Source organism: Genypterus blacodes, unplaced genomic scaffold, assembly GCF_046128005.1.
Source record: "Genypterus blacodes isolate CSIRO-AG114 ecotype Tasmania unplaced genomic scaffold, CSIRO-AGI_Gbla_v1 ptg000057l_1, whole genome shotgun sequence".
In the NCBI taxonomy this organism is placed as follows: Eukaryota; Metazoa; Chordata; class Actinopteri; order Ophidiiformes; family Ophidiidae; genus Genypterus; species Genypterus blacodes.
Window position 1 is genome coordinate 1,129,849 of NW_027466869.1, and position 9,560 is coordinate 1,139,408.

At 43.1% G+C, this 9,560-nt stretch overlaps 1 protein-coding gene across 1 annotated transcript; it reads right to left on the reverse strand.

The window, feature by feature from the left end:
* Window positions 1–4,545: 4,545 nt before the first annotated feature.
* On the reverse strand, window positions 4,546–9,123 carry sox4b (SRY-box transcription factor 4b). The gene has a single exon (XM_076152705.1). It carries the CDS (start codon window positions 8,441–8,443, stop codon window positions 7,190–7,192), a length of 1,254 nt encoding a protein of 417 aa, XP_076008820.1. The 5' UTR covers window positions 8,444–9,123; the 3' UTR covers window positions 4,546–7,189.
* Between the last annotated feature and the right edge of the window lie 437 nt (window positions 9,124–9,560).

The following is a 9,560-nucleotide window of genomic DNA, read 5'->3' on the forward strand; positions in this document are numbered from 1 at the left end:
CGTGTGATAGATGGATGGGGCTCCTTTTGGCCGCGCCTAGTTCATTTCTCTCTCCAAAGAGTCCCGCCCTCTCCAAGTCCAACTACTACACATGCAACAACACAGCCGGGCAGCGGCGCTTCATCATTGTTTGATATGTGAGTTTGTTATTTAGTTATCAATTAGGGTTTATTCATCGGATCTTGCTTTAGTTTTGTACTTCCGTCTATGTAAAGATCTATAATATTGATTTGTTTGTTTTGTTTATCCACTTGTTTATTCCCGCCTCTTTTGTTTACTCGTGGATTGTATTACCATCAGTTGGTGAACTCTTTGCCGATTTCTCTGCCCAATTCTTATTTTAAAAATGGAACACTCTTCTCGCTCTGTGTGTTTGTGTGTGTGTGTGTGTACCGACAGCTTGTGCAGGCTGACAGAAACTTTGGTGGATGCAGTGCCTGGAGTCTCACCATTGTGTCTGGACAGCAGCAGGGGAACAAAGACAGAGACAAAACAAAAGGACTTGTGTGTTGTTTGAATACAGAGTGTAGCATGAAATATAAATAAATACATCAGCAGAGCAGACAGTTGGAACAAAAACTTGAAAATGAAAATATCCTTTGTTGGGAAGAAGTTAAGAAAACTGCTCCAAGCTTAATTCCGGAATACAGTGTTGATATTTAAAATGATTATTAGGAAGATATTTATGTAATCCATATTCATGAACAAAGTTGGAATTTTTCTGACTTTGAAGTTTCAGCTTACACCTGCTGCTCTGTCCTAAACCCTGTTGAAGCTGTACCTGATGAATGTAAATGGCTGTGGCTTTCTTTGCAAAGTGTAACACTGCCAGTCATCCACACAGAGCAGATGGTGACACCATACTTTTAAGTATTCAGTCTGTCTTGTTTCTACACTTCAAATCGTTTTTATTAGAGACACTAAGTTTGAGATGAAGTCACACTAAGAAGCGAACAAGAGCAGCTGTGATTTTCACAGAAATATGGCAGCCCATTTCTAATACATGATATGATGTCGTCATATCCTCACCCAGAAGGAAAGATACTCAGTCAACATGACAGACTGACAAATGCCAATATATGAGCACCCACACACTCACTCACTCACACACACACACACACACACTCACTCACACACATGCACGTAAGCAAGGGAGACAAATGAGTATGGCAAAGGAAAGAAAACAGCTACACGGTCAAAAAAACAGTCTGGAAGGATTCGGCAACTCCATCTGTTGTGCTGTTCGTTCCCTCTAGCAGATGAGCAGGTAGTCTGCAGTCTAACCGTCCCAACAGTCACCATGCTTGACAGACAGATGGGGAGGCAAAGCGAGATAGACACAGACGAAGATGGGAAGGGCCACATTCACGGCACCAACGTGCTAAAGAGAGCAGACTCTGAGACAGGAAAGAAAGAAGGAAGCTGAAAAATGTTCATACCCCAAGAACGACATCATCCACTTCTTACAGGACACACAGTCATACCCCCCCCCCCCCCCTCTCCCCCTGCAGAGGTCTATCCCCCCCTGCAGTGGCTTTACTGGGCCAATGACTCCTGTAGTCAGCCCGCTCTGCTCTGCTGCCTTCATATCTCCCACTGAGAAGTCAGCTGAGCCAGGCATGAAACTGCACACTGAACAGGCTACGCACAGCTTAGACAGCTTAACACAGACACACAGCCACTGGAGCTGTTGGGAAAATGTGCATGATTACATACTGCAGATATTATCTCCTTACGTGATACATATTTATCATGAGAATGTTTGAAAGCTGAAATGAAGTCATATACACTGGCGATTACAGAATGTGTTCATGCGACATGTCAGTTGAAAAGACTGTTGATGTTCGGGTTAGAGTTTGTACTTACACACAACCAATTAAGCTATGATAAAAATGCATATATCTGCATATTGGTGTGCTGCCAAACAGGTTTCATTATAGCAGCTTTACAAAATCAGTTATGGACTAATGCACTGTTGCACACTCACTTTATTTCCTCTATAGATGTAAGAGTACATTCATATTTACAGCAGTCATTGGAATGCACATTAATACTGACTGCTGAAAGTTCTCAATAATACAGTGATAGGTACAGTCTAGTGACTGTTTTGTGTGTCACTCTTTGTGAGGTCCTGCCATCATTTTGTGTGCACCAGGGTTCAATGAAGCTAATTTTTGTGCATATTTCATGAGGTGAATAAAACAAATTACATTTTTCATGAAACACATGCTAAAAGCCTTGCTTCGCGTGTACTGATTACACACAGGCAATTACGCTAATTTAAAATGTAGGAGACTACTGATTAAAATGATACTGAAGAGGTTGTGTGTGACAGTTACACAAAATAAATGAAACTGCATATTGGAAATTGCTTGTCACAGTATATAGTACCTGCATACAAGTAATTAATCTTTTTAAAGGGAAACTCAAATCTGTTACAGCAATTTTGCATCCAATTACAACATTACAACATGCATTGGACAATGAACTGAAACGACCACTTATATATCATAATAGTCTCACATAGTCAATTACACTGAAAGCTGTGTTGCCTTTATAGTTATTATACCCAACTGGACGAGGTATTATTAAGTGTGTAGCACTGCATGCAGAGATGTTTCTTGCCTCCCCTGAGCTTGATGGAAGACAAGGAACAATTAAAAGAAACTTGTCAAAAGATACATTATAATGTATGAAGTAGATTTCATTTCACTGTGGGAATACCAGCTTCAGATGGTTTGATGTCACGTATGGAATTTCACGCACATGCACACACACAGACACACGCAGGCATGCACTTACATCGGCAGACATGCTTGTCAGCTATGCTGGAGGGCCCTTGGCTGACTGCTGCTAAACCAGCCCTTCCCCCACAACAAGGGTCTGTCTGGGAGAGGGGGAGGGGAGACCATGACTGTCTGCACACCAGACAGTCAGCATCCAGCACAAACAGCACAACAGGCTAGAATAGAGTAGATTTCAGTATTTAGCCCAACTTGAAGCCTAAAAGCGCTTTGGTTCAACACATTTTTAGGTATCTAAGGAACTGATTCTGTTGTACAGTAATTAGCCTTTATCACTGAGTCAGTTAACATAGCTCCAGTGTGTGCACAGCTTTTATTGAGAATATAAATAGTCAACATTTTATTTTTCAGTAGGGATGAATTTTGGCCAATGAGACAAATCCAAGTGGACAACATAATGGGTGCATACGAAACTAATTAGTAATGAAACAATGATGGCAGTCATGGGGTGTTGACATTACTGCCCACCTTCATCACCTTACTGTCTGAGTAATATGGCTTGCAGGTTGGAACTACATCCACAACGTATCAACGTGTTAATAATAGCCTCCTATGTATATAATGAATATTCATCTGATCTGGTGGGTGTCATTGCACACAGGTGCACACAGTGGCTCCCCTTGTTATCTCAGCTTTAAATGAGGGGTTACTGCACACCCATTGGACAGTGTGATAAAGGATTCAGGGGGAACATGTTATTTCTGAAGACATTGTTCTGTGTGTCATCTTTTTTAACCAAAAATGAAGGAGGGCACTATTTGTTTTGTTATTGCTATTGCATTGCTATTGCTTCATCATTGTAAGGGATTACATGAGCAGAAAAGGCAATTCATTATTATTTGTTTTGATTAGTTAAGGTGCAAATGTAATGTGCCTTTACCAAATCAAGTCTTCCTGGGGTACAGGGTAATGTACAGTACTTCAGTGTCAGAGTGGGTAATGAAGTTATCAATATTTACTTCTAGAGACAACAAACTAAGGCAATATTTGTGTGTGTGTGTGGTGGGGGGGGGGGGGGGGGGTTAATGCTTTAAACATGTAGTTTTAGATTCTTTGCTACAAATCCATATTTGTTGTGATTATTTTTAGCTACAAGAACATCAAACATGCAATCCACAGTTTGAAGATTCAGTCTTGTCTGGTGTAGATCCAAGAGATTGTGATTTCTGATGTAGGTCATGTCATAAAGCCATATTATTACCCTTATAGCTTAAGGGATGTTGTAGTGTCAGATCAATGCTCCTCTGTTAGGATTCATCATGAAAGCAGCAAGCAGTGCACTTACGCCCTATGGAGATTTAACATAGAATGATGATCAAATATGAGTCAGGGGTGGGTAGAATGAATTGTATTGATTAATATATCTGTCGCCATCTTTGCTAAACACCAGATATTCCCAATGGCTTTCTAGTGACAAAGCCCATTCGAGTATTTTACCTTCTTTTAATGATGCACTTGTTTTCATTTGGAGATGCAAAATGAGTGCTGCATAATTGGAATGAAGCACACTATGACTTGTACTCATAAAGCTCCAACTGGATGAATTGTGTGCTGCCATAAGTGTTGGAAATCTGGTAAGTTTCAGTTAAAACAGACCAGTTTTCTTATTGGCATCTTAGAACATTACAATGCTTATTTAGTGTTTGTTCCTTTGTAGCTGTGGTATTCCCCCTTTGCACACTATTGATGGTGTGTAGTGATGAAATGTGAAAAGAAGCAAGAGAAGAGTTGTCGAGTTTCAGTTCCAGCTGATATTTATTTCCTTCCTTGAAAAAAAAAAGTTCTGTACACAAGTTTATATCAACAATCTGACAGGCAGTGAATGGACACAATTTAGCTGGCATGAGTCCCCCCCCTCCCCCCTTTCTCTGAGCCTCAAAAAAAGGGTGGTTCCTTTTATGGCATGATTAGAGACAATAAAATGATAATTCTACACAGCATATTGCACAGAATGGATGAAAAATAAAGTTAATATATTTAAAAATGCTTTCATATATATATAAAAAAAAGAGTCCTGAACTGACCACTTTAAATGTAAGTAAGGATGTGTAAAAGATAGCAGTTCTAGACAGTGCCTGTCCTTGATAGCAACAACGTACATAAACACACAATCTTTTTGCTTTATGATACAGTCAAATATACAAAGATCGAGTTCACGTTTCATAATTTTTCCTCATTTTTTCATCTTTTTTTCTTAAAAACACAACAGCTAATAACCTGAATCTGAAATACAAATGCTATTCACCATGCCATAAAGATACTAAAACAATTATTAGCTAAGAGTTAGCCGACAAGTAGAAAAGATTATATATTCAAATACAATGAGAAACGCAGTACAAGTAGTTGTTGCGGAACTCAAGTCAGCAATTTGAATATGCTTGTTGTCATCCTTGTTGTTTGCTTGCTATATTGATAGCCTGTTCAATCCAGTGGTTGATTGGCAGATTTGACATCGATTAAAGAAAACACCAAGAAATAAGTCGAATTTAAAGCTACAATCTCCTCGTTTGTTGTCATCGGTAAGATATCTGACAGGAAATGCAAAAAGGAGTGGCTGCTCTGGATAATGACGCTGTAAGAAAGCACGTGTTGCACAGGAGTGGACTTTAAAAATGATGTGTTCCTGTGTCTTTAAGAAGCCTGCAGACTGGCATTGTAAACGTAAAAAGGAGGCTGATTCAGAGAGTGATGCTGCCTTTAAGTGCTGTAGGAAAAATCACCTTCCAGTATGACCTCACATACTTCACGCTGAGGCGAGTACATTATTTTTCTCATACCTGAATTTACAAGACGAGACGTACAGGGGGTACACAAGAAGTCTCGTCAGGAATTGCTGGTTTAAGTAATCAAACATTTGTAAATACAATATTTAAACATCAATTACAAGCCTGGAAATTAGCATATTTTCTCCTCTTTCCTCTGTCAATACATGACAAAGGTAGATCGGTGCTGCTTGATTTCTAAAATCAAACCATAGGCACCACAGTGTAACAGGGTCAATTTTGTTGGTTCTCCCAACAAAAGCGTCTGAATCTACGACAAAACTTCTAACGTACGACTTTACCATGAGCACTTTAAGGTAGCATGAAAACCAGCCAGCCGGGGTCTTAGAAATTAGGAAATCCAATACAGCTGTATCAGTAAGCTACACACACCGATTGTTGACTTCCCCTTTTACTATATAGATTTGTACAAAAATACACTGAGAAAATAATCAAACTGTTTCCTCTCTTAAGTGTCCAAAAGTGTGTACATTTAAATATAAAATGAAATCAAAAGTTGTGTTTTTAAAACTCTAGCCCTTCGCCTGAGAAGGAAACGTGATAGACACAGACACGTACTGACAGACAACTGTGTAAGAAAAGAAAACAGGACTAGATCATGTATACAAGAAATAAAAAACAATGATCAAGTCAAAAAATGCTTGGCCCGGTATATAAATACAACATCCCATATAAAATGGCATCTGGATACATGTACAAAACAAAGCTCAGAGGATGAAAAATCAGCGAGGATTTCTCTATAGCTAACATAAAAGAATTTTGGTCCTGAATCGTAGAGAATACGTGTATAAAGTTCAGCACAGATTTGAAGTTGCGTTTGAATCCTGAAGTTTGAAGAATAACAACAGCTGGTGATTATTTCAATGTCCTTTTTAAGAACCGAAGCGAGCGCCACCTACCCATTTAAATAACCCTAATACTAGTTTTTAAACTGCTCGACAGTCGCACAGAAAATCTCAGCACAAGATAGAACAAAGTAGGCTATCATGCTTACCATGTTTTTTTTGCTTTAGAGAAAATATTCGACTTTTAAAAAACATCAACCCACCTCGGTTTTCATTAAAAATCCCTCTGGGTGACACACCACAATAAAAATGTCGCACGACAGTCTCATTTCTGTACCTTTCTAGTGGTGAAGATCACTTGGCGATTGGTAAAAAGTTGTGAAATGTCCCTTTTTCTTTTTTCTTTTTTAAATCAGCAACAACATTGATTAAGTGAACGGCGGACCGCATGACGTGCAAATCAATCACAGTTAAGTTGTTTCAGTTCCAAACTGTCCTGGACTGAGCTGGAACCCAGTCAGACTCCTCTTCCTCTCACCCCTCCTCCCCGCTTGTTTGGATCGAGTCCCACAGTCCACGCATCCGCAGAAAAGTACAATAAGCAAGTTGTTTGCTTTAAAATTTCAGCCTTCCAGGGGCTCGCAGCTCTTTGTTTACATGGACGAGGAGGGAGGGGGGCAGTTATAGTGGGATTTGACTAGTCTGGTATTATTATAACACAAACTATTACGCCCACTGTACCAGGAACCCCTGTCTCTGTTCGTGGTCATATTTTGCTTGCAGATCAACATTATACCTGTTTTTCTTTTTGACTCGCTCAATAAGTGAAGACTAAGTTGGAGATGGTGGACTCCAGCCAGTCCCCTGAAATCATCTCGCTGACTTCTGGTGTGCAGTAGTCGGGGAACTCGAAGTGGGAGCCCCCGGAGCCTGATTCAAAGTTCAAATCCAAGTCCCTGTCCAGCACTGAGGAGCCAAAGCTCCCCAACGACATGCTATCGAAGCTGGGGCTCGGGTTAATGTCGAGCAAGTCGTCCTCGAACTCTTCATCTTCAGAGGACGAAGAGGAGGAGGAGGAGGAGTGGGACGAGGCGGAGGAGTGAGAGCCGGAGGGAGTAGGCGAAGAAGCCCTACGGCCGGTGTATGTGTGGCCGCCGTGGCGCTCCGTAGAACCGCCCAGTCTGCCGCTGCTGCCGGGGGACTCGCCGCCCTCCTCCCTCCCGCTGGCCGCGTCCTCGTACAGGCTGAGCGGGTCGCTGGAGTCCGCCGAGCTGCTCAGCGTCGGGCTGGCCGGGACCACAACAGAGGACGCCGGGCTCACGCTGATGCTGCCCCCGGTGCTCCCGAAGACGTACACCCGCTTGTTCTTCTTGCCGTCGGGGATCTGCTTAGCCGCCGAGGAGGCAGATTTGGACTTGTAGAGGGAGTTGTGGTGGTGCTCTGACTGGTGCTCAGAGGCAAACGGTGATGCTTTGGTGCTACTGCTGCTGCTCCCGAAGAGTGATTTGTGGGGTTTGCTGCTGCTGGGTGATTTGGATCCATTCTTCCTCGAAGATGAGGATGTTTTAGTGCTGGTGTTGTTCGAGCTGCCGCTGAGCTTCTCCCCCTTTTCCCCGTTGCTGCCAGACTTAGAGGTGCTTGACTTTACCTTCTTCCTCGGCCGGTACTTGTAGTCGGGATAGTCCGCCATGTGCTTGAGCCTGAGCCGCTCCGCCTCCCGAATGAAGGGGATCTTGTCGCTGTCTCTGAGCAGCTTCCATCGCTTCCCAAGCCTCTTGGAGATCTCAGCGTTGTGCATGTCCGGCGATTGCTCCATGATCTTCCTCCTCTCGATCTGCGACCACACCATAAATGCGTTCATGGGTCTCTTGATGTGGCCGCTGGGAGTTTTACACCACGCCGGGTTCTCTCCCAGCTTGTCCCCGGTGGTGGATGAAGCGGTGGAGCCCGGTGAAAGAGGCGAGGCGGCTGGGTCCAGGTCCATGCACGCCCCGGAGTCGGAGCTTGAATCCCCGGCGAAGAAGGAGAGCGCCTCGGCGGTGCTCTCCGTGTGGCTCATTTTCTGCACCATGCTTGCTCAGCTACAACACGGGCAGATAAGACAGAGGGAGAGCGGTGTACTTGCTCTGTCTCTCCCTCTCTCTCTCACTCTCCTCAGTTCACTTTAAAGCAAACTCAGCTCTTTTCTCTCTCTCTCTCTCTCTCTCTCTCTCTCTCTCTCGCTCTGCTTCACAGTTTTGAGTTGAGTTAACAAGGCGGCAAAAAAATATAAATTCACTCCTGAGATGTGTAGCAAACTCGATGATAATTCAGTCCAGTGTAGCCCCGTTGAAAAGGCTAGATGTACAAAAAAAAGTTAAATTTCCAGGTTCTGTGGGTATGATTACAGCACGGGCAGTGTAGCCAACTCTCCACTGTATATACCCTGTTATCAGTCTCTCTCTGTCCCTCTTCCTTCTGTGTTATAAAATCAATTCAGTCAGTGTAGTGACTGAACATAGTCGATGCAGCTGCAGAGCCTCAGACTGAGTGCCACACTTTGCGCTCTCTGGCACTTACAGAGGGCTCCCAAAGTAGAGTGTTGTACGGTGAGTGCTTCTCTCTGCATTAGCCCTGTCCCCTCTGTTAGAAACAAAAGCCATGCATGCTGGGACGAAGGAGGAAGGCAGAAGAAAAAAAAGGAGACCTAGAGCGAGTTACACTGTCCGCCTCACATCTGCAAAGCCTGCAGCCGAGTAGAGTTTCAAGCAGCCCTCCAGTCTCGGCCCCCCTTGCTTGCATTTATCCCTTCCCGAGATACAACGGCGATAAAAATCCACCAATGGGACGCTGTCGCTACCCTGCCTCAGTGCCAAAGCCACGCCCTCCTCCGCTCCCATTGGCTGAAAATGGAATCTAATAATAATCAACGCGTGCAATGAGGAGCCTCGTGTCTGACCTCATTCCAGAATACAACAAGAAACTTCATTTTTTTTAAAGAGACACTGGCTTATGTTATGGCCCCCCTTTTCTACTCGCTTTACCACCAGCCCATGTGTATACCATTAGATATGGGAAGTCTACTTTACCATATGGAGACTTTACGCTGAGTCCAGTTAGAGTACAGTTTGTACCGCGGACTTACCTGAGGTTTTTTACTGAATAAAAACAAAACGAAGTGTTCTTTATCCCACTGCTGCACACTGAAC

Excerpts from the sequence above, each read along its gene's own strand:
- sox4b (XM_076152705.1), bottom strand. The coding sequence starts at position 8,443 with ATGGTGCAGAAAATGAGCCACACGGAGAGCACCGCCGAGGCGCTCTCC.